The sequence below is a fragment of the Bactrocera tryoni genome, chromosome 3, assembly GCF_016617805.1.
Source record: "Bactrocera tryoni isolate S06 chromosome 3, CSIRO_BtryS06_freeze2, whole genome shotgun sequence".
NCBI classification, from domain to species: Eukaryota; Metazoa; Arthropoda; class Insecta; order Diptera; family Tephritidae; genus Bactrocera; species Bactrocera tryoni.
The window spans coordinates 80,435,218-80,460,640 of NC_052501.1; the positions used below are offsets into that span (position 1 = coordinate 80,435,218).

Below are 25,423 nucleotides of genomic sequence, written 5' to 3' on the forward strand. Positions count from 1 at the left end.
TGGAAAAGAATTTTTCTAAAAAAAGATATCCTTAAAAATTAGTTTTAATATTTTTTAAATTAATTTGAATTTTTATCGAATAAATTATATTTTTTATATTATTCAAAATTAGCGAAATCAAAAATCAAACAAAATATTTTCTGTTTTCGAAAAATAAGTTTTTTTCCAATGTTTTTTTATCAATGATATGAATAATTTTTTTTAACTTTATATATTTTTTTAATAATACTGATATAAGTATATTTTGGTACAAAATTTACAAAAAGAATTTTTTTTATAATTTAATATTTTTTAATACCCCAAAAATAATTATTTTTTTATAGCTACTATAAAACCAAATATTAAAGAAACTTTTTCCTATAATTTCCAAAAAATATTTTTTAAAAAAATTTTGTTTTTCAAAATGACCCAAAAGTTATTATTTTTTTTTTACCAATATTTTAAATCAGCCAAATAAAAGTTAAGTCTTCATCTCATAATTTTCAAGCTGGCCACCTTACTACACTTCACTTAACCCGCATGAGTCCATTGTATGCTTTTTCACATTGCCAGCTGCCATCTGCTTCCCGCTGTTACACACAGCAAGCAGCCTACTGACGTTTGCCCCCACACCCAACGCCCAGCACTCGACACCAAACCCACCAAAGCTACTAAAGCCTCCATACTACATATATAACATGTTTGGCAAGATGACAGCGTTGCCTGCCGCTGCTTGTTGCTCGCTCACTGGTTACCAGTTGCTGCTTGCTGGCGGCTGTCGGCTTTCGGCGGTGGGCTGTCCACTGCCATTGTCGTCAATTCGCCGGTGGCGGCGACCACTTGTTGCTGCGTTCGCATTATTGTTCGCAATGTCATTTTGTAATTATTTCCCACTTTGTTGTTGTTGTGCGCTCTTCATGTTTCGTTGATAAGGCAATGTATATGTGGCTATTAAAAAGCAGCCGCCATCGAGCAAGTTACAAGCGAAACTTTTTTGGCAACGCAAATATTGAAACAATAAAAGCATTTTGCCGCCATTTTCGTGTTGCCATGAGTAGGACGGGATCGCCAAGCGGGTGGTTAAGTGGACTCGTAAGTAGTTTTGGCCGCAGGAGCGTTGGAATAATTGAAAAGTAGCAGAGCTTTACTTATTGGGGTGGAGATTTAAATATGTGGGTGGTGCTTTTAAAGTTAAGAAGTTAAGAAACTGTTCTCAATTATTATTATTATTTTTTTGCAGTAATATTTTGTTAAAATTTTAATTATATTATCGTTTAGATGCAGATTGTAGATTGGGGAGAAGTTTCTTTTATAAGTAGATACTTTAAATATAAATTTAGCAATGATGATATTTCGTTCGCCTGGATAACGTACAGGCGCTGGAGTTATTTAATTACATTTGAAGCTAACTGGGAGATTAAATCTCTAACTTAATTGAGTCGATGCTTTATTTGAACCCTCAATTCATGATGTAACAGTAATATATTGGCAAAAAAGGCTGGAAATCAGTCAAGTTTCTCAGACCAAGCTCCATTCCAAAGTTGTGTCTACCGACCGAGATATTTCATTCTCAGTCAGGCAGGCAGAAGCCGGGCAAAGAGCGTCCTACAAAATATTTAGTCGTACAAGGTGTGCATCTTTTAAACAATGTCCAGTCAGAACAACGGCGAGTTTGGCCTTACCAAGTGGAAGTAGTACGGTGGACAACTTATGGCAAAGTTTGCGCCAGAAGCAAATCGCAGTCGTACAAGTTTTGGTTGTTGAACAGCGCCTACCAAGCTCATTGGAGGTCCATTGCTCCAACGTTAGAGTGCAACAGAACATCGAATAACCGACTCGCTTCCAATCGGATGAAATCGAGTAAGAGTTCCCTCTCTAAAAAACTCCAAGGCTTTGCCGTTTCCGGCGATTCCGCTGTGACTGGGCTCCCATAAAAATGCAATGAAAAAGCTTGAAGCTGTTGCTAAGAACTAGTGGCATCCCTTGACCAGTTTTGAGCGCACAGTCAGCGAGACCAAAGCCACCAGGCTATCAGATTCACACCTCTCGGAAAAAGACTTTACTTCGGAGCAGTACCGCTGATTCCTCTACCTTGATTGCAGCCAACTCCGCTTGAAAAACGCTACACTGGTTTGGTAGCCTGATACTAGAGTTGATGGAAATCTCCCGACAGATAACTCCACCACAGCTCAGGAGATATCTCCATCGAATACATACTAGTGGGAGGTTTAGCTTCATAATCCACTGACTTTCTAAACCAAAGAGATCCTGGTACTACCATCGAGGTTTATTGTCTCCAGGTCGTTTCCGGTTCAGTATATTTGTTGTGAATTTTGCAGATTCAACGCCATCGTCGAACTCGCTGTTTCCTCCAATTATCTTTTATAGCATGTGTCCTTCTAGTTAATACACTTATCTACTGTAGATCTTCTGACCCTGTATAACATATATATCAAAACTCATTGCTACTCCTTTCATCGAAGCCTTCGGAACTTTTTTCTAGCTTTCAAAAGATACATCACTGGATTGAGGGTTTAAATTCAAAGGCAGAACGATTTCGAAATTTCAAGTTCCCTGAACAGTGAAAATTAAGTTTACCACGAAGTTTGTAGCACCAAGAAGGAAATGTCGGAGACCCTATAAAATATATAGATACATATGAAGAGTCGATTTAGCATTCCGTCCGTCTGTCCGTATAAATACGAATTAGTCTCTTAGTTTTTAAGATATCGTACCTTTTCGCCAGAAGTACATAGCTGTCCATTTGTCGGAATCGTCGATATAGCTGTCATACAAACTGGCCGATCAGAATCGATTTCTGGTATTGATTTCTTTTTTATTTGACAAGATATCTTCACATAATTCAAAATGGGCTATTATCCAAGGTCCGAAAAAAAGCTGCCATAACTGTATGATCGGAAAGAAGTTCTAGTAATGCATTTCAGGACAACCGAACCTAACGTTCTCTCTTGTTTCTAATTTGCTCCACAGAGTTCCAAAATCTAATTAGGAACCAGTTTTGGCTTCTTCCAGGGCATTATTCCTCAGTTGCCTCTTGGAACCACGAGCTCATATTTTGTTTTCATTTTTGTTTTTTTTTTTTGCTCATGGATTATCACGTCTTTACTAAGTCTACGAAAAGAGCACCATATTTGGCTGCTAATAATATTTTAATGCTTTCGTTCCTTTTTGGATTCTAGGCTCTTATGTATGACACTCCTCACAAAACCAATCAGATCTCCGACCGCTTCAAAGGACGCCGCGCTCATTGCCACACGGAGTTTAACGAATTTTCAAAGCCTCAAAACTATTAACTCCACAGTTTTTGGACACTAAATACGCATCGATCATAATATTATAGCAGGACACTTGACAGTCATGTCGAACCTTGTTTTTGTTTATATTTTTATAAAAATTAATGAATAAAATTACGCAAATGTCCTGCCAAGGCTTACAAATACGCCACACAATGCCAGCTTATACGCAACTCATTGATGCAAAGTCATAAACAGATCAATTGTCTGATGTTTTTTGCTCATTTTCGCCGAGCCTTCATTGACGTTTTTTCTCTCATTGTCACAGGACATCAATGAGCCGCTGCCTATTATCCTGTCCGGCTGTGTCACAATAAACAGGCAGGCAGAGCCAATGCCGACCCTGAAGTCAACTTTCGCTGCAGCGGTGTGTGTGTTACTGCATTCTACCGGCATAACTAACTGTTTATGCGCACAACAACAGTGTATTCGAGCCTTGCGGCTTTGCTCATCAGCCTTTGTTGCATATTTTTGCCTATTCGTGACACTCTCTTTTGGCAAAAACAACAGCAAAGCGAGGCATATTCACTTGTTTATTTGTTTATATGTGTTGCGGTGCATTAGGTTCGACTTTGTCAACAAAAAACAATAAAAAATGCAACAGTTACTGTCAAAGTGTTTGTTGTAAGTGAGACTCTATTCTCACCTGATCTTTGATATCTTGCCGCTGTGGTGCATTTGTTAGAGATCAAAGATTAAGCCGATTCTACTCAATTGAGGAAAATCTCATGCCATAGCAATACCTTTACTTTAATGACTCACACATAACGGCTACCACATTCCGTTTTTCTATCTGAAGAAATGTCCAGTTGCCGAGATGAAGTTGAAACTACTAAAATAATTAATTTTATTGCCTTTGCTTATTTGTATAATTTCTCAACAAATTATTTAAACGATCGCATTTTCACTACAAACGTAATTTTCTACTCAAGCCAACGTCGCCTAAGTCGGACTCAGACAGCTCTTCCTACTTTTGTGTAATCTGCTTTGCTCGCATGTTCGGCATTGCTTTAGGTTTTCCTCACACATATTTATTTCCTCTTTACTGGATCATTTATCGCATGACTTTGCATATTTAGTGATTAGCCGGTGTAGAATTTCGACGAACAGTTTGTAGCTCCTCGACTCACGAGACTCGCTGAAACGTGTAGGCTGCATATGGAGGTCAGCATGCAAATAAAGGGTGCTTTAATTTGTAAAAACATATTTTGTTTTATGGAAACGTTAAAAATGATTTAAGCAATCTGTTTCGATCCTAACTGATCCCAAAAGATCTTGTAAAATTTTATTTTCTATAACTAAAGTTTGATTAAAGCACCCTCTTCATAAAATTCGATCGCCTACTCCCGAAAAGTCTTAAAAACCGTTGTAACCCATTTTGACTTCCTAGAAATCATAACCTGTTGCTGTTGTAACTGCAGAGAGCAATCCTGAAGTAACTTCAAGGAACCGTATAGAGTTGACCGTCTTTTCCCGTTTAAAATTCCGGGTGCAATCCGGTTACTTTGACCCGAATGTCGTGGGAATAGTATCTTTGGAGTGTACTAACCTTTCTTTAATACCGAATTTACGTAGAGTACTTCGAAGTAGACCCAAAGGTACTCCCGATACTGTCACCCAAAAATAATATGTTGATATTGTATAACACGTTGACGAAGTTCGAAATTTTCGTTGATAAAAAACTCATTGAACGTACTAAAAATCTAGTTCAGAAAGCACTACAAGAGTTTCCAAGGCTGATAAGTCTTGTCTTGATGCGCTCAATATACTCCTGCATCAGCTGTCTTTACAGATGACTTTACTCGAAGAGTAACAGTTCTGCTCTAAGAATACTGTAATTAGGTGCTTGGAATAAGAAAGTGTCATCCGGTACCGGCTAATCGTAAGTAAATCAGACTAAATTCTCTAAAGCTTGTATTTCAATAGCCACTTCCGGGTTAGGATGTTCTCCAGATATGAATGGAGAAGAGGTTTAGTCGGAGAGGATGATACAGCCCCTTTCTATACCGATGGGTCCGAAATAGACTACGAAGTAGGGCCGGTTGAGAACTCTGAAGATCTCGAACTATCTCTCTCTCTCTCTTTATCCGACTATCAAACTCAGCCAGCATCTTCCAAGCGAAAATACTAGGTATAGAGGTTACTTGTGAAGTTCTATTGAATTTTGACAAGTGCAGATACGGAAGGATACAGAAAGCTACCAAATACATGGACAGCTTAGTCGATGCCACTTATTAGTTTCAGCTTAGTTAAGAATTGTAGAAAGGCTTTAAGCTCACTGGCAGGTCAACTCCAATTGTCCTTTATTTGGTTTCTCAGTCACAGGATTTTCTCACAGAATTTTCATTACAAAAAAGCAGACGAGTTGACCCAAATAGGTGCTTCTTTAGATGAATCCGAAGTGGATTTGATTCCATGTCCGCTGGGAAAGGTGTGAAGAGAGCTTTATACTCAGTTTGAACAAGTAGTTCGGGGTAGATGGAAACAACAAAAAGCAACATAACGAAGACCTATAGCCTTTGGAAACCATGCGCTAAAAATGGAGCTACCTAGCTTCTAAGGAAACAAGCCAGACACCGCATACTGGGAATGCATCAGACATCAAAACTTGATTGGCTGTCTACAAAAAGCCTAGCGTACCTAAGTAGTTTCATTGAGACCAACAAACAATAGAAACGCAAAGAGGAAACGAATTAACTATAATCTTGATCCGATGAGAGGATTTTCTCGGGGTACGACGTCGGCATGTGCAGGGCTTATTGAGCTCGAAATGGCAGCATTCCTACCTAGATACCTAATTAATCACTAAACGACTCCAGAACCCAAAGTTTCTCGAAAAACTTAGTATAACGCTAGTTCTGATCATAAATTCTAAGCACTTCCAAGCTCTTAACCCAAAACGATCTTCAGCCACCCTTTAAACAAGAAAATCGTATTCTGTCCCAAGAACCTGTTGGTCTAGCAAAGATTTCTACTTATTAGCTATTACTTTCAGTGATTAAAAACACAAGTCTACCCAAAATAAACAAAAAGAAGATGAAAATTAGAAACGAAAAAAAAAATACGCCGACACATCGCCGATCTTTTGATGCCGAACGCGTTTAATGATTTTGATTTTCAGGTGTCATCGTCAACACATTGCCTCTTGGTCTTTTGCTCCACTATACACTTTCAACTTTCAACAGGTCTAGGCCTTCTTTGATGTAATCTTCGTCATATTGCTATTACTCGCTGTCGTACAACAAGCTTAATATCAAGATCGTTATCACAGCGACGATCTATTGTAATACTCGTACATTATTTGTATTTGTAAGTAACATTGATCGACAATTATGAAGAGTTGTGAACTCTTGCGCCCTCTAATGCCAGCAACGATCAAACGATCGTTAGAACGTAAGGCAAACAACACACACACGAATGTATTCGTGGTATACTTGGTTAGTTGGATAGCTTCGTCTCTCGCTCGCTCGCTCGTTCGCTTGCTTACTAAGTCGGATCAAAGTGAAAATGCCGCCAAATAAAATCAGTTGGTTGATTTGAGTCCAACAAATGATTTGATGATGATTTTCAAATTATCAAATAAATGATCTGTAATTTTTGGTAATCTTTTCAACCTGTACAATTATATACATAGAAGAAAATCGAAAGCCGATCGTTCAACACAGACACGATGAGTAGACGGAAATGCCGTCTGAAGAAAGAGCGAGCGAGTGCGGCAAGTGTTTTGCTGCTGTCGCTTCTTTGGGCCGCATTAACTAACTTCATAGTAGTAGCGCGTTAGTGGACTTGCCGCACGGCAGGGGTGACTAACTGTCAACCGTTCATTAGTTAGTCTTACTGGCGGCTGCGGCGGCGGCAACTCTTTCATTTCCAATCGATGACTTTAACAAATGCTTGGTTGCTTGCGGCTACCATGCAAGCCAGACGAAAGGTCGGCACGACTACTTAGTAGCAACTAATTTGTCGCTTAATGTGTCACATTAAAGCCGTAGTGAAATTTGTACGTCAATTTCTCTTAATTGGACCAGCGCGGCATTGATGGAGAGATCAAGCGATAGTCGGATGGTTAGTTAGGCGGCGCTTGCTTGCACCGCTAGCTTGTCTCTATTTTTTGGTCACAATTTTAATTTTTTTTTTTTTGGAAATTTTACGGTCTAGATTTGTTCTGCCCACTTTGCAGTTGTGCATTTCAATTTGCTTTCTATTGAGCTACAAATTCCTTTCTACCACACATCACTTACCACCTAAAATGCCGTGTATACTATAATCCTTGCGTCCGTCTTCACTGGTACGATCATTACCTCGCAATAGACGACTGATGGACGATGTGGATGGCGGATCGGTGAAGCCCTCCTGAAAGTACAGATTTTGAAAATATTTTTGTATCAAAAAGGCAGGAATTTAGAGTTTGTATGAATAATAGAAAATATGTATTTACAACTGTAGACAACTCGGATAATTTATAAGAATTTTCTTCGATGGACTCAGTTAAGTTTAAGTTTAAGTTTGAGTTTGAGTTTAAGTTTGAGTTTAAGTTTATGTATAAGTTAAGTTTAAGCTTTAATTTAAGTTAAAGATTAAGTTTAAGTTTAAGTTAAGTTTAAGTTTAACTTTAAATTTAAGTTTAAGTTTAAGTTTGAGTTTAAGTTTAAGTTTAAGTATAAGTTAAGTTTAAGTTTTAATTTAAGTTTAAGTTTAAGTTAAGTTTAAGTTTATATTAAGTTTAAATTTAAGTTTAAGTTTAAGTTTGAGTTAAAGTTTAAGTTTAAGTTTGAGTTTAAGTTTAAATTCTAGTTTAAGTTTAAGTCTAAGTTTAAGTTTAGGTTTAAGTTTAAGTTTTAATTTAAGTTTAAGTTTAAGTTAAGTTTAAGTTTATATTAAGTTTAAATTTAAGTTTAAGTTTAAGTTAAGTTTAAGTTTAACTTTAAATTTAAGTTTAAGTTTAAGTTTGAGTTTAAGTTTAAGTTTGAGTTTAAGTTTGAGTTTAAGTTTAAGTATAAGTTAAGTTTAAGTTTTAATTTAAGTTTAAGTTTAAGTTTAAGTTTAAGTTTAAGTTGAAGTTAAAGTTAAAGTTAAAGATAAGTTAAAGTTAAAGTTAAAGTTAAAGTTGAAGTTGAAGTTGAAGTTAAAGTTAAAGTTAAAGTTAAAGTTAAAGTTAAAGTTAAAGTTAAAGTTAAAGTTAAAGTTAAAGTTAAAGTTAAAGTTAAAGTTAAAGTTAAAGTTAAAGTTAAAGTTAAAGTTAAAGTTAAAGTTAAAGTTAAAGTTAAAGTTAAAGTTAAAGTTAAAGTTAAAGTTAAAGTTAAAGTTAAATTAAGTTAAGTTAAGATAAGTTGAGTTAAGTTAAGTTAAGTTAAATTAAATTAAATTAAATTAAATTAAGTTAAGTTAGGTTAAATTAAGTTAAGTTAAGTTAAGTTTTCCTTTGGCAGTTTTGTTTTGTTAAATAAGTAGTTTCCTCAATTAAACAAATTGTCACTTAATTGAGCCAAAAAGTGAGCAATTTTGCACTACAGTCATGCAAAGCATACTAAAAATACCTTAAAAACTAACCGAAATTTCAAAGTAAACTAAATTTATGTGTGACGCACACTCAAGCAAATATATGGTTACAGATACATAAATACATACATACATAGAATCATATTTTGCACTTCGTATGAATTTATGTGCGCTCACTTTGTTCACACAAATAAATCAATGCGAATACCATTCTAGAGAAGCCCCATTTAGGCTTCTACCGAATGTTCTTTCTCTTCTTTCCTTTGATTAGCTTTGTTTATTCCATAATAAATAATAGACTTGTTGATTCTAGTTGAAAGCATATACATATGTACATATAACCTGCGCATTTTTTTTAAATTTTCGTGCTTAATTAAGAGCTAAAAATAAAATTTGATGGACTATAAATATATTGGATAGTCGAAAAAGTATTTTCCAAAAGTGAGCAATTTCTAATCAAACTTCAACTTTTTTTTTTAATGCCTACATATATATGTATACCCTCGCTTGAGGAGAGTGGCGGTGAGCTTTTTCGGATGGATCAAAGCTTGCGGTGTGGGTTGGTGGAGAAATACACTATCGTGAACTTTCCATCAGTTCCATTTTTTGGCTTATTGTGGTCTACTATTTAACTGTTGGGACTCAGACCAGCTAAGGAAGCGTTAGTACCAGCAGGCGTGCAGTCGCAAGTTCCTTCTCATCCAGCGTAAAGTGGAAGAGGTCAAGAGAGCCTTTCGTTCTCAGCAAAGTCCACCTTTCAAAGGTTGAAAAAGTTCCAACTGAACACTTTCCTACCAGGATTCAAGCAAATAAAATGAAAATCTTATGGCATGCCAGATACATCAGCTGTTTGGAACAAGATGAGATAGATCAAGGCTTAAACAGTTCGGATGTCATACTTATATATGTACATCCAAGTGAATTCGGGAAAATTGAAATAAAACACCTAAAGAGTTCTATGATAGGTTCAGGGTGCTTTGCCGACCACCTGTAGTTGGATGTTAGCTCAGTGCAGTAGTTTTTTTTTTCGTCTGGCTCCACAATTGACTGAACATAACAGTGGAAATGTGATCCCTCGGTCATGCTGGGGGATCAGCAATCTAACCGCACCTAACCTAGCCTAATATTTAAAGGTTCTGGGTTGAATTTTTCAGCATTAACAATATTTTTATACAAAATTAATTTTTGTTTAATATTCTTAAAATAAATTACAAATTTTTATGACTTACATATTATAACTTCTTTCTACAAAAGTCTTCTCTAGTTAGCATCAGCTGTCTGTTGGTTAGTTTTTTTTCCATTTTAATATTTGAAACCTTTTAACTTATTTCTTTTTATACTTCTTTCTTTTTATTTTTTCGATTCTTTTAATTTCCTCTCTTTTCTTTTTTCCTTTCGCTTTAGTCCTGAAAATCTTATAATTCAGTTATTCCTCCACTTTAATCTTTGAATGTTCGTTTTGTTATTGCTTTTCGCAACACTCACAGCTTAGCAAAGAGCATTTCGTAGTTTATACAAATAAATGTAGTTGGACAGTATTGCCAACTTCCGGCAATTGTTGTCAAACTTAGAATAAATTTAAATGTCAAGAGCGAACTTGGCAGCAACAAAGTTGGAAAGTTTCAGCTGCAGAATTGTGGTCAAAACAGCAGTTTCGTGTGACAAACAAACAACAAATAAAACAGTTATGGCGTTTTAAATGCCTACTCTTCTTCTTCTATTGTCGTTTATTATTTTTCTGATTTTTCGTCCATTTTGGGTTCATTAAAAATCATAAAATAAAGAAGTCTCTATAAAATTCAAAAAATTAACGCCATTAATTGCAGTGCGAATTGATTTCTGCCCCGAGCTTCGTTATCCGTTAATAAAGACCAAAAGCAATATTTGCACCAACTACCGAAATTACTTATAATTAACCGTTTACAATAAAAACGACATAAGTGCAAATATGCTTAAATGCAAGCTCGTTAAGCGAGAAGCTGTAGGTGTAGCAATTTTGAGAAATTGCCAGCGAAATCGCCGGATTCGTTGCAGTCCTTGATATTGACCGTTAGTCACAAAGGTGAAGCTTGCTTAGCGGCGTAAATTGCTTTTTAAAGCGTTATGACCGTTAGCATTACCGTTAATTGCTGAGTGAAGTAAATTTGTTGATAATTTTTGAAGCACATATACATACATATATAGATATATAATATACTTATGTATGTATACATGTTGTTAATTATTATGCAATGTCCTCCTACTGATTATTTTATATACCTCGACCTCGGATGTTGACTCGGACTACGATTTCAGAAGTGAAGCTATTGAGTCTGTGTGAATCCTGGACCGATGGTCGAGGTATTTCGTCACCTGAGTATGTAGGAGCGACACTCTGCTGAAATGGCTGGCGGGTTAATGCTGAGGCTGTTTTCATCCAGTTGAAACCCTGACAGGCCTCGAAGTACGTTCCTCTTCCGTCATCATTAAGTTGAGTTTAAGAGGATATGCTTTTTTCACTGTCGGCTCTGAGCGCTTTACTCAGCAAGGTCCTGCGTTAATCCTTGCCTTAACCTCTTAACAGTGATAACCTTGGGTTAATTAAAGGCAACTTCCTTCGAAAGTTGGCAAACGACTCTGAGTGGAGACGCAATAGGTTGGATGCAGGTTGGCACCGGCCTTACAATTGGACCGTGTTGTGGATAGGTCTGAACGTTCCAGGAAGCGGAAAACTGTCCCTTTTGAATGCGTGGATATCCGGCTAGGGTGCATAAGTCAGTTAGCAGCAGTCTGCCAGCTCTATATGTAGATAGGCGGAAGGAGTAAGGTTAATTGTGTCTTGGAGGGCCACCGGCAACACTAAAAGACACAATAAAATGTAGGCGACGGCAGCTGGGAAGCTAAAGTACCCTTGCACAGCTTCGTTCTGGATACTGTAACAGATTAAACTTCTACTTAGCCAGAATCGACCTCGACACATCAAATATATGTATGTCCATCAAGTAACAAGTCTCCGCAATTGCATGCTCACATAACCCTACACATCTGACACCCCTCTCCCTATGGTCCGACCCTGTCGAAACAGCACCTTTCCTGGACCTCGAGGACAAATTATCTGAACCTTACCACCCTAACGGAGACTAGATAACCGGATAACAATAACAACAGGAAACTAAGGTTGGAGGGCAGCAAAAGTTATGGCTCGCTACGGTGATTGTCGGACTGTTTAGGAGTCTGAGCAGCATCTCAATACACTCAAGTGGGCTAGAAGAGGGCTTGTTGGTGCCAAGGACGGCGGATCAGTGGGCTCGAGAGAGTTCCAACTCACATTTAAGATACAGAGGTCACTTGCATCCTTGTTCGGTAAGAATGTAGTGTTCCGAGAGTAGCAGCAAAATTCAGCGATATCGTTAAATGGGCTGACTCAATAGAACTGGGAGCATGCGTTCGGAGCAGGGAATATGCTGCCAACTCCCACAAGAAGTGGGCGCGTATCACGGCAGCTATACGCGCTGTTTTCATGAAGATGAGGTGGTTGTGAGGTAATGATCCAAAGAAAGATAATGAGTTTTAGCCGACTTTTGAGTGGATATTGCTTCTTAAATGACCTCATTCTAAGTAGATTGGTTTCCATCGAATATCTGAGTCTTCGGCTTTGGAATTGGCTTGGGAATCTTGCATAGTTGCCATATCAACCCGTCGGAGCGCTAGGCTTAGTGGCACCCAAACAGGTTAGTATTTCGCATTTTACTTCAGTTTCTTTTGTTATTTCTTTTCCAATTCGCACAACAAATTTTATGAACTTCCCGTCACTTCATTCCACACCTGAATTTCTTACAAAAAAAAAATTACAAACACCTTTCCGAGCAATGCGCAAAAGTGTGACACTAATGCAATCGCATTTAAATGTACACAATTTTGATGGATGGATTAATCCAATTAAAAAGTACACACGCATCTACATACAGACATTCATCAGCGCGCCGCAGCCCAGCAGTTGAACAATAAGAGAGAAGTAAAAACGGCGAGAAGGAAGGCAAAAACGTGTAATCTCTACAAAAACGAAATCGAAATGCATAATCGCCTGGTGTTTTGGACGCGGCTTCTGACAACACACACACATACACATGTGTATGTTTGTCCGCTTGCCGTTGTTTTAACGCATGACCGCGCACTGCGCAACCGCAAAGACATGTCAAACACGCGCTTAATGCTGACGCTTAAACCGAACGACCAGCGCAGAAACAGCCGTGCCACAGGTGCTAGCGCGTGCGCACAACTCACGCGCGGACTTAGATCCGCGTCGCGGCAATTGCAGCTAAGACTGTGCGGTTCTGCGCATTGCAGTTTGCCGCCTGCTCACCTGCGCAGGTTTCTTGACTGATTTCCAGCTCTTTTATTGCTTATTTCTTTCATATGTAGTGGGAATAAGCTAGCTACGCGTGTTGTGGGCTGGGAAGGTGGGTGTGACGCGGCTGATTCGCTTGTGATCGTTGAAAGAATAAATTAATATTGAAACAATTTATTATTTCGCTTTGAGATTTGGAGCGAGCTCATGGTTTTCCCTTAAATGTGAAAGCAAGTTCTTCTCTGCTTCGTCTTTCGAATTCAAAAGGAATTCTTTAGAGGATCAAGTTGCCGACTTTTGACGTTTCCCTTGCGAAAAGACCTTCACCAGAATCTTTTTATTTGTCACTTCAGACTTTGCCTTCTTTGATGCTGTTATATTATAATCGGTTAGATACCGGTTATATACCGGTTAGTACGTAAAAGATCACTCATTAAAACGAGGTTTACTTTGTCGATCGCCAACTGTAGTCTTATATTACTCAAGAACTCATTGTACCAAAAAATACAAATATAAAAGTTGTATCCAATTCCAGAGGATCTCCTTTAGTTGCCACGTGCTCAACTGACGGAACCGACGGCCAATACTAAGGCAGCCAAAGCTTCTATTGGAAACTCCGTTCTCTGTTTAACGAAGTTTGCTCATCAAATCTTGAGATCTCCTGAATCATTGCCGAATTCCATCATCAACTGACGCCCACAGCCCACTTTTTCTCATCTTTGAGATGCGTCTTAACATGCCAAGACCGAGCTCTCTACTTTGTCTTGAGATCTCATGAAGCATTGACGAATTCTCTCGTCAACTGACGTCCGCAGCCCACTATGCATCTCCCTTGAGCTGCGTCTTAACATACCAATACCGAGCTCTCGACTTTGCTAGTAGCATCACCCGCTAATCGACGAACCCAACACATCATCCAACCTTCCTAGAAGATCGTACTCAATACTCATTTCTAGCTTGTCAAATAAACTTTATTTCTAACCACATATTTTGTACGTGGCTGTCTTAATGACATGTGACGCACGACAAAACACGACATACAAACATAAATACAAATCTACTAGAGACTGTCCGAAAGTGTCAGTTCTTATTAAGAGTCCCCGCCAAATAAAGTAAAGTAAATACGTCCGGACAGACACCGACAGAACGGTAGACAGTCGGACAGGCAGGCCAATCAGTTGGTGTTAACCGCCACATTGATGCCTCGAACGCCTGCGCCGCAACTCAGCGCGATGGTGCTTAGCTGCCGGTCTCCCCACACGTCAGCTGATCATTTCTAATCTAAAGTGAGTGGCGTGTGCGCATGCGCTGCCATCATACGCGCATATAAACAACCGTTGTTGCATCTGGCATATATCTAAATAAATGTCAGTATGTTTGTTTGCCTGCAGCCTTTCAGTGATTAATGCTTTTTTGTTACTTATTCCTGTTAATTCCAAAGGCAATTTTTTCCGTGCGCCCCGTGCGTCATTATTAGGTGGCACAACTGGCACCTCAATAGAGCACCCAGCGTGGCTGCAAACGCGCTATGCCGCAGTGCCTATTGCCGCTGGGTGCACGGCAAGCGTTTGGCATTGCCAACCTATTTGGACTAGTGTCAGCCATATTATTGCCTATTTGCTTCTTACTGCCGTCTCTCTTCTTGCTAGGAAGTGCGCGTATGTAGGGCCGCCTGTCTTGGGCTTTATTGAATTTCACTTATTAAATTGATATGATTTGGATTTATATATTTCCACTCGAGCGCGAGTCGCGTATTTGGATTTTTGCGTGTAAATACCCACGTTTATTTGTTGGGATTTGGCATTGCTTAAGCTTAATGCTGTGGTACAGTGTCTCAGTTTTGTTGAAAACGTTGAAGGCAAAGAATAAGGTTAACTTCTTAGATTGCTAATGATACCAAGAACCCTACCTGATTTTTCAGTAATTGACTATATGGTATACAAGTTTTGTTGTTGTCGTTGTTGTAGCGGCAGAAAACTGCCGAGTTGACAGTCCTTGGCCGGTTCCGTTTCAGTTACATAGACCCGACCATAGACTTGGGTAGAAGCTATGCCCTTCCCAGATTGGAAGTACAATACAATTTTTTAAGCTCTCGCCTTCTGAAACACGTATGATCTTTCACAGACCATAAGAGCAAAGTTTCATAAGATGAGCTTGTTGAAGAAACAGCGAAACCAAAAAAACTTCCAAGCTTTTTTATTTCTAAGCCGATCTATCTTATTTGTCTAAACTCTAGATGCGGTTTTCGTTTTCGACTGCTGGTAAGCAATTCCAACTATCTGAATATTTATAGGTACTGGGTAGTTATGAATTTTCCAGTTTGACAGAGCATAAAGTTTTTTTAATCACTTGTCTTTGCACCTATGCTCTTCCATCGACCTTCTTCTTAAGGTAAACGTTGCAAAATAAGATCTCGTTAAAGGAAAAGGGCTAACTCATAGGAATTTGAATGACGCCTCTTTCAAACTTCCAAACTTTAGCTGTCTGTGTGGGAGTATAATTCAGTGGTTTACTGTTCAGGAATTTTCTATACTGAAGCAAAATAATTTCTAATAGATCTCCAGCAAGCCTTGCCAAGCCCAAAGTGCTTTTTTGCTATAAAAAATACCTCTTGAATCCTTCAGAATTTCAGAGACGTCTTAGAACTAACAAGTCGCACAATTTTTCGTTCCTCTGGCATAAGATCGTACACAAGGTTACCTATACCGCCGTTTTGGATCCCCGGCAAAACTTGCTTAAACTCAACGTGTTTTGTTGTTATGAAAAAACCTCTCACGAATCCTTTGAAACTTCACGGACGTCTTGGAACTAACAGGTTGCACAATTTTTCGTTCTTCTGGCATAAGATCGTATCGAAGCTGAACCTACCCGCCGTTTTGGAGCTTGAGTGATATATCGCGAGCTAATGCGGAAGTTCAGAGACGCTTCAAAACTAGCAATCCCTACAATTTTTCAATCTTGAAGCGTCAGCAAATGCAAACAAATCCGAATTTGCATGTCAAAATGGAATGGATGGAGTATCCCAAAAATAGTGATAAAGAAATTCATCTGTACCTGTATTAGCCCACGTCAAGGGATCATAAATTTTCATGCTGTATAAGCGACCCAGTTCACGTTCCACCGAAGTTGTGATAGATGGCTTTCTTAAACCTAAAAATCCTCCCAGGGAAGCCTTCCAGAACTCGTAGAACTTTTTTGTTACTTTTCACGAATCCTTCGAAATTTCAGAAACGTCTTAAAACTAGTAGGCGCTACTTTTACTGAAGTTGCGATAGATTTAAGAAAACCGAAAAATTCTCCCCCAAAAAGCCTTCCAGAACTCGTAGACCTTTTTTGTTTTAAAAGGCCTTTCACGAATGCTTCGGATTAACAATTTTCCAGTCTTGTAGCGTTCGCGATTTAAAAAAGAATCCCAAAAATTCTACTAAAATAAGATTATATACAGTGTACCCCTACGCCCGTCTTGGATCATGAGAGATGCTTTTTTTTTGTTTTTTTTTTTATATAGTAGGGTGAAGCATCGAAAGCCGGAGGGCGGAAATTTAATCCGCTAAACCTAACCTGCTCCCAACTTAAGACTCTCCCTCAGAACCACCAGATAGGGTATTACTTCATGGGAGTGACAAGACTTTGCACGTCTCCTCTATGCAGACATCATGAAAGGTGTGTCAAACTCCAATCTTACTGCATTCTCGAAAGGTTTCCGAAATCCTCAAATGCCCTCAATTTTTCAGCACTCCCAGCCAATGAGTGAAACACTGTCCCGCAAACGAGTTGGATACCGCAAGCTATGTCGTCAACGCCAAGTGGTCCAATACTTGGACGTTTTATCGCCTGTTTGTTGTTGTGCGCTGCCAGTGCGGCTGCTGTTTGCCGCCTCGGCCGTCGCTCTTTATTCGGACGGTGGCAAATACAGTAGTTCTTACCGCATTTTGTTGGCATTTTTTAGTGTTACTACTAAGCGTTAGCGCTTTACTGTTGTTGGCGTTGTTGTTTTGTTCTTTTTCGTGTAATGTGTGACAGCTTATCTTGTAGCCACTGACAAGCCTGTTTCAAATCTCTTTTTGTGCGCGTGTTGTTGCTGTAGTTTTATGATACTTACTTCTAACATTTGCCTTTGCCGACGGCGACGGCGACATTGTCGTTTTGTATGAGACAAGCTGCCGCTGTTGGGCTACTTGCTTGCAGTTTGCTTAACATTATTGTTGGTGGTGGTGGCGTTGTTGCTATCGGAGATACTACTTTGACTTGGTGGTTTTGGGACAGCATGTCGTTGGCGCGGAGCTTGACTGCAGCTAATAATGAATTCAATTGAAATTTAATTAATTAGTTGACAGTTGGACTGACACTTGGTTGCTGTCCGAGTGAGCGCGAGTTTTCCAAGAATTCCGAGGGGTAGCTGGGGATCGTGTTGCACGACTTTGGCGAGTGTGTTTCGATTCGTGTATCGATTGGTTGACTTGTCTGTGTGTTGCTTTGTATGTATGTATGTATAAAAATCCCACCTAAGGCAGGTGTGGTCCAGTTGTGTAGCTTACGATCGATCTTAAATCGTTTTCGTGTGTAGAAATCAAATAAAAATTATTTTTGTTTTCACATTTAATTTCCCAATAAAATGCATTGTCCATTCAATCCATTCAATGCCAGCGATCAATCAATTGATGTGTTAGTTATGTGATTTGTAGTGTCCAAAAAAAAAGAAACGGCCCGGCCACATGACGCGGCTTGTGGTGTTATGATCTACTTCGAAAGTGGAGCATGGACAGACCGACTTTATAGCTACCATAAACAAAGGACTCATCCTTCATACTGTCATTTCGTAAGTGCGCGGTCAAGTAGACAAGACACCGCAAGTACACGGCAACTCTTTAGCGCTGTACGCGCCTTTAAGCCGCTAGTGCCTTAGAAGAACAACAATCCCGCCTGCTTGGCTGCTTGGCTGCCTCGCCGAAATATTTTTTTTCGTAATGTTTGTACCTAGTAAATCACCTCCGGCTAAATACTACAAGTTAATATGTTGCTGACATGTTCTTTACTTTATTGTTGCTGCCGTGTGTGGTTTTGTAAGCGTCTGCGGTCTGTTGCTCTACTGCTTGAGCGCTTAGTCAGCTTGTGCATGCCTCTTTGTGGTTTGGAGGCGTTGAGGGCGTAGACCATCACGATATCGCCACACGTTGTTGGAGTTGGATTTCGCCCTTTTTGGCCGGTTGTTCGGACGCATATTGGTCAGTCAGTAAGACGTAGCTGATTTTTACTACGCCTGCGTTGGCAAAAAAAGCTTACTTTTTGCGCTTCTCTTAGCAAAACTCTACTTCAAATGACTCAATATCGGCGCTGGTTCGATGTAGATTTTTTGATTTTAATGCACTCTCATTCGATTTTTAGGATGAGATAGTAGGATACTTGCAAGCTTTTATATGGCTAAAGAGCTTTTTAAGCTTTTTTAAAGCTTTCTGTATTTCTATATATGTATATCTCTTGATTTAATTTATGGTATACTTGATGCGTTTTCTATTCAAAATCACTGTAAGTTGTTCAGTATTTATTGAAATTCGCTTCAATAAAACTTGATGTGATGTGATGTGATATCGTGTTTCACAGAGCCTCCTTTAGATCCGAAGGTCCAACGACAGAACGTGAGAGGATATTAGAAAGTCGACTCACTTTCTATTGGATGAAATGGGAAACAGTTGCCCTTCCTAGCCTTAGTCATAGTACTAATAGTTTGTGCAATTTATTGATTGTTGAACTGTTGGAATAAATATTCAAAGAAAAGTAGAAAGTGTGGTGGGGTATCCTTAGATTTGTCGGACACTGTATATTCGTGCTATGAACTGTTTAATTCCAATTCTGCCGCAAATATTAGTTTCAGAAGACTTAAAATTCTTCCAGTATTTGTTAATACTTTCAGGCAGTAATCGAAATACTGATAAATTGATGATTACTTTAGCTGCGATCCTTCACAAGAGGTACTCGGCAGAAGATATTGTACTTTTCTTGATTCAAGAACACAAGCTCCATAGTTTTCCGCAATAACTCCTGTCAATTGTGAGCTCTTGCACAGAGTCTGATATGTGTCCTAGTCTAAAAATGTGAACTTGATTTCCAATTTGTCCTTTTTACCAAAAAATGAGCTACACATTTATAGACCTAAGCTAAGCAGTGAACTATTTAAGTATCAGCTGGCAATGTCTTTTAACAGAGAGAGATAGAGAGAGTGGGAAGTAATGTTTATATATGCTATAGTCTATACTTAAAGAAAATTTAAACTTCTTTTTATGAGTATTAACCATTGAGAGGTGGAAGCATTTTCGAGTGAAATTTTCGGACTTATCCTTGAGTGATGCTATCAACAAAATTATCGAAAAGTCCGCTCACGAAAGGCTAGGTATTTGAAGACCAGTCAGAGCAATGTCTTTTGAGAGAGAGAGAGATAAAGGCAGAAAGAGATGAAGAGAGAGATAGACCGGACGCAATGTTGATGAAGCGCTGAAAACTATCGTCGAAACTATCGGAAAGTTTTTCGCCAAAAAATTGTCTAGACATTTGTAGATTTCACTAAGCAGTGAACTATCTGAAGATCAGCTGGCAATATCTTTTAACGGAGACAGATAGAGAGGGAGAGTAAGGAAACAATGTTGATATAGCGTTGAAACTATAGTCTATTATTATAGGAAAACTTAGCATGAGTATAGCCCTACAGAAAGATCGAAACCTGGATTCTACAAGCTTTGGTTTTCTGAATTTAGAACTACTGAAACAGTCGGAGATATCTTGATGTAACTTTAATTAACGAAGCTCTGAGCTATATTGACTATTATTGGGAAGAAAGCAGTTATAGAAATATATATTTCTGCGAGATATCCAGAAATAACTGATTCTATTAAAATGTATTACTAAAAATGTATGAGCATCTGTGCTTAGATGGGTTTATTTAACTATTTACACCACAATGACATCACAAGAAAACTGAAAAGTGACCGCCACAAGCGAACTCGAACCTATAACACTTCATGCACCAACAAATAAAACAACAAATAAAACAAAAGCAAGAGTCTTGCAGAAGACCGGCGCTGGCGAGTCAATAAATAAATATAAGAAGTGCATTAAGTTAGTGAAAATAATAAAAAGGAACATGTGCCAACACAATAAATGCGAGAAAAAATCGAAACAACAACAATAAATGTTAGCAACAACAATTAGCAACATATATGTGTGAGTGTTGTTGTGTTGCCATTGCGGCATCATATTCTAATTAAGCGTGAAGCGCACCTGGAGGCGCTTTTGTGCAGCCACTACGCGCCCAACTGCCACACAACAACCAAAAACAACAAACCAACAACACTAACAATGGGCATATAAGCCACGCATGGCAATCAATGTACATCTGTGGCAGCGATCAAAGTATCAGCACGATCACACACGATCACACACGATCAATATATAATGTTCTAATGCGCTCAGCTATATACTTACATATACATATGTATGTATATGAGTATGTATACATATGTATCCCTGGCACATCGCTGCACATTTGCCCTGTCCAGCGGTTGGCTGTTCGGCTACCAGCGTTGATTTCTCTTGCCGTTGCACGCATCGCTGCCCGAATGCTTGCGCGCTTTAAGGGCTGCAACGGGCGGGCAACGGCGGAGGGTTGCCTTCGCATCGACGGCTGACTTGCTTGGATGGATTGGCATCGTCACCACGTTATCGACACATATAAAGTGTAACTAATTGTGGTTGTAAGTGAAGCCGACTGCCTTCGACTCCGCGCCAGCGCAGACACATGGCAATAAAATGATGAAATGAAATACGAGCGAATGTGAAGTTATAGGATTTGACATTGAGCACACACACACAAGCGCATAATGATGTTTATAGAAATATACATACATATACTATACATACATACATATATGAATGGCGTTTAGATGTGCCGCCATTAAATTTGATAACTTCGTTGCAAAAGTTGCCAATGTCATAGGTATGAGCTTAGCAGGGTTGTCAAACATTCAAAAAATAAGAGAAAATACGTTAACTTCATCTGCACCGAATAATACCCTTCACAGGTTGGTTTTTTTTTTAGAGCATAAAGGAGTATAAAAAGATATGTATCTTGATTTTGAGCGGTCCGTTTGTATGGCAGCTATTTGGTATAGAGCACCGATCTACATTGGAATATCCCAGAAATATTCTTGAGGGCAAACTTCTTCATATTCTTCCTTGGCTGTACAATAATGAGTCGGTCAGGATCGAGAACACAAAAATCGACAGTTTGCTATATCCTTTTTGTGTTCAAATGAGTTGTAAACTCCAAATGCAGACAGGTCGCTTTGCACTTGGTACTTTCATTAATTATACGGGTGACCTTGCTTCCATTGATCACCAATGGATCTCTAAACGAAGCAGATCCTCTTCCATGCGAATAATATGGCCTAACCAGCGCCATACCAGTAAGCTGGTGAGCCCCGTATAGAGCAGCTTATATCCTTAGCGATCCCAGACTGAGTGCCGTTACGTACTTCATGCAGAACTAATCGCTAGGTTTCAGGATGCCAGCGCTTGAAGCAAGTTTCAATAAGTTCTGCGGCCTCACTAACGATACAGCTACCAGTGTCTCATACGGTAAGACCGCCGAGAAAGTTTCATAACTCAAGCAACTCTACTGAGAACTCAACACAAATACCAATACACATCTGTAGACTCAGCTACAAGCTCTTTCAACTTTTATTTTTGCTCATATCTCTTCCTAATCGACTAATTCCAACCACAGGCTTACAGCCTTTGACTTTTGTGCTCAAGAGCACAGAAAAACAAAAATCTTTTGAATCACATTTCAGTGGTTTTAGGATCGTCGACATTATGGATACAACAGATGAATATGCTAATTAAGGATACATTTAAAAGCGGTAAGGCCAGATTATAAACTTCAGCAGACCGTGTCTTTCGGCTGCAAGAGCTGACATTGATCAACACCATAAGCTGCGTCAGGATCGGGAAGCATCTCTCCTAGCCATTCGAAACCAAGCGAGCTTCCAGACAAGGAGACTACCTACCGTGTGACTTCTTCAATCTATTGCTGGAGAAAACAATATGAGCTGCAGATTGGCACCAACCACTGCGGCGTTAGTTCCGCTTTCTCCAGACTGGATAAGAAAGCGAAGTGAAGGTCTGGGTGTGAACCAGGACAAGACGAAATACCACCTGCCATCAAACAAACGTCACTGTTTTAACACCAGTTTTAACACCAACAGCTACATATGTCATCCTCGAAATCCAAAGCAGAATCACTTTTGCCAGCAGGTGCTACTTCGGACTGAGTAGGGAATTTAGAAGTAAAGTTATCTCTCGACGAACAAACACAAAACTCTTTAAGTCGCTCATCATCCCCGTCCTGCTATATGGTGCAGAGGCATGGACGATGACAACATCTAAGTCGACTTACGAGCTTACGAGAGAAAGGTTCTTCTTAAGATTTATGGTCCTTGGTAACGGCGAATACCGCACTCGATGAAACGATGAGCTGTACGAGATATAGGACGACATTGACATAGTTCAGCGAATTCAGACAGCGGTAGCCGTTAGCGGTTTGCTAGGTCATGTCGTCCGAATAGATGAAAATACTCCAGCTCGGAGAGTATTTGACGGAATATCCGCCAGTGGAAGCAGAAGGGGACAAAGACCCCCACTCCGTTGGAAAGACTAGGTGGAGAAGGACCTGGCTACCCATGAAATTTTCAGTTATTGCGTCGCCCAAGAAGTGCGATGGGCGGTACAAGGACTGCAACAAGTAGGTACTTGTTGCACTTACTATAGTGGTCATATAAAGGAGCGCAAATTCGGTGTGGGATTCGTGGTGGGAGAGAGACTCCGTCGCCGAGTCCTGGCATTCATTCGGTGGATGAACGTCAAGCCACAATCCTCATCAAAGCGGAAGATAGGGAAATTTTAAAGTTATTACTGGCCTGTAGATATTCTCAGTTTTGACGCATGTCTTGGAATCTTAAAGCCAATCAGAACTCATGCTTTGAGAAAGTACCGCCAGATGCAAAATTCCTTTGGCACACCGCCACTAGCAAGGGCACTTCCTAAAAAGTACCAAAGCGCACTGCGCAGGTGTGCCGGAAGCAATAAAATCGGCATTAGAAAAACTAAAAATTGCTTTCATTAAATCAAATGCCATGACCAACAGAAGCTACGAAGGACAAACAGCTAATTTGCAAAGCAAAGACAAAGTAACTGCATGTGGTGGGGTTATCTGCCATAAATACCTAGTAGACAGCGAGAGACTGCAATAAACCAGCGCAAGGACATGCAAAACTCGGCACTAAACGAACAATGGAGGCAGTTAAATGTCACACAATGGCGGACAAAAGATCAGCGGTGGCTAGAAACCGCATAAAGTAACAACTTTGAGACAGAACGAGCAGCGAGCGAGTGACTTCCGAAATTCCAAAAAGTCACGTGGCATGCGGTAATTTCACCGGTGTTTTGTAGCTGCTGCATGTCCTTGAAGATAACCGCCTACCATACGACGTAAAGGCACCCGCTGCCTTTGTTTGTTGGCACGTTGTCGGTTGACACAACAACATGCGTCGGAGCATTGCCGAGTTTGCCTTGCCACCTTGCCGTCGGTGCGTGCAACAAATACACACAAAAACACACAAAAAACACGAGTGAAACGGAACGAAACGGCACTCATTGACAAAAATGTACGACAACGCCGTTAAGAGCATTAAAGAAGAAGGAGCATAGGCGGCGGCGAAGAAGAAGAAGCAGAAAAAATTGCATGGACAATAAGACGACACAAACGGAGAAGGAGAGCAAGGCAGGAGAAACGCACGTACCACACAAATGCTGGACTTCTTTTGAGTTATACATATATACTATATATACATATGTATGTATAAATAAAAATATATACGTTTGTGTATATATGTGTGTGTATTTATATCCGCATGTCGCCTCCAGGCATTGATAGCGTTGGGTAATCGATTATATACCGAAACGCGTCCTACGACACCGAGCAGCGTAAAGTCGGCAACAGCGCTGGCAAGGTGCAAACAGTATACGTCAATATTTATAGACACAAGCAAACGCAAATGCCTACAAAGACGTGTGTGTGTGTGTTGTGTTATGACCAGCACTTCCGGTCTACTTTTTCGCAACATTCGCAAACACACAGAGCCCACAACTCACACAACGACCGCCTTGGGGGCAAACGCCCTTTCGCGGGAGTATTTCAATTTGTGTCGTTCGTTTTTTAACGCCTTCCGCCAGTCGTGGGAGTGCGTGGCAAGCAAATTCATGAAATAAATATTAAATAAGCTTAAGCGCCTTTTTGTATTGTTGTTGTGGGTGTTTGTGCGCATAAATGCTCGTGTATATGTAACAACTCTTTTGCTAATAAAGTTTTGCGCTTTCGTTGCTTTCATGGGAACTTTTTACGAGTGCACGAAGTGATGCGTACTAATCATTACTTTAGCAAATTATGTAATTACTTTGTTGTCTATTGTCTTCCGGTTTCATGGCGGCCTCTAATGACAACAGCGTGCAGTCTCAAGTGATTCTAAGGTGAAAAGTTCGCCGTTGACATATAACTCCAAATTTGTTTTCAGATAGTTTCTAAAAACAACTATCGGAAACTAAAAACTAATGAGATAGAGACTTTTACTTGCAAATAGTGATTAACTTCGAATTTTTCCAAAGAATCCTAATCAAATAATACCCACAACTTTTAAGTCTTTCTTTTTGTTTTTTTAGGCCGTAAGAAGGGTTTAAAATGTCTTCACACCCTCTAAGGATCGTCATAGTACGTGAGTGGTACACACAATAAAGCACTCCTCTCGTCTATCCTGTATTTGTTCCTTGCTCCGTGACCGCTTTCCCATTACTTCAGAGCAAGGTTTCCAAGATGGCTCGATTACAAGTCAGTTTCTACTCTCCCTGTGTTCAGGGATATCTACGACTTTGTACCCAGCATCAAGCTACTTGACTCAGCTTCTATTGACTCATTTTAATAAAAATTGTATGGTTTGCGTCGTCTAATGGTTCAACTCCTTAAATACATATAAGACCTTCTGCTTTACCCATGTTGCTCAGACATGATCCTAAATAAGGTTCTTAAATATAACATAATATTTGTCTGAGGTTTCTTAGTTTGCTTAAAAGATACTTCTACTCCTGTGGATATAGAATGCCTCAGTACCCTCTCAAAATTATGATATAACTTCAAGGAATGCTAAACAATAATGATGATCTTTTACCTTGAAAAGGAAGTGAAACGGCTGTGTGGATTCAC

The 25,423-nt window shown here is 39.4% G+C and overlaps 1 protein-coding gene across 1 annotated transcript in view; it reads right to left on the bottom strand.

Moving 5' to 3' along the window:
- The window catches only part of LOC120772780 (protein gooseberry-neuro), an 80,545-nt gene that overhangs the window by 25,741 nt on the left and 29,381 nt on the right, over nt 1–25,423 (bottom strand). Inside the window, exon 3 of the mRNA XM_040101558.1 lies at nt 7,535–7,646. Within this exon, the coding sequence (XP_039957492.1) occupies nt 7,535–7,646 (112 nt within the window). The remainder of the gene's footprint in view (nt 1–7,534; nt 7,647–25,423) is intronic.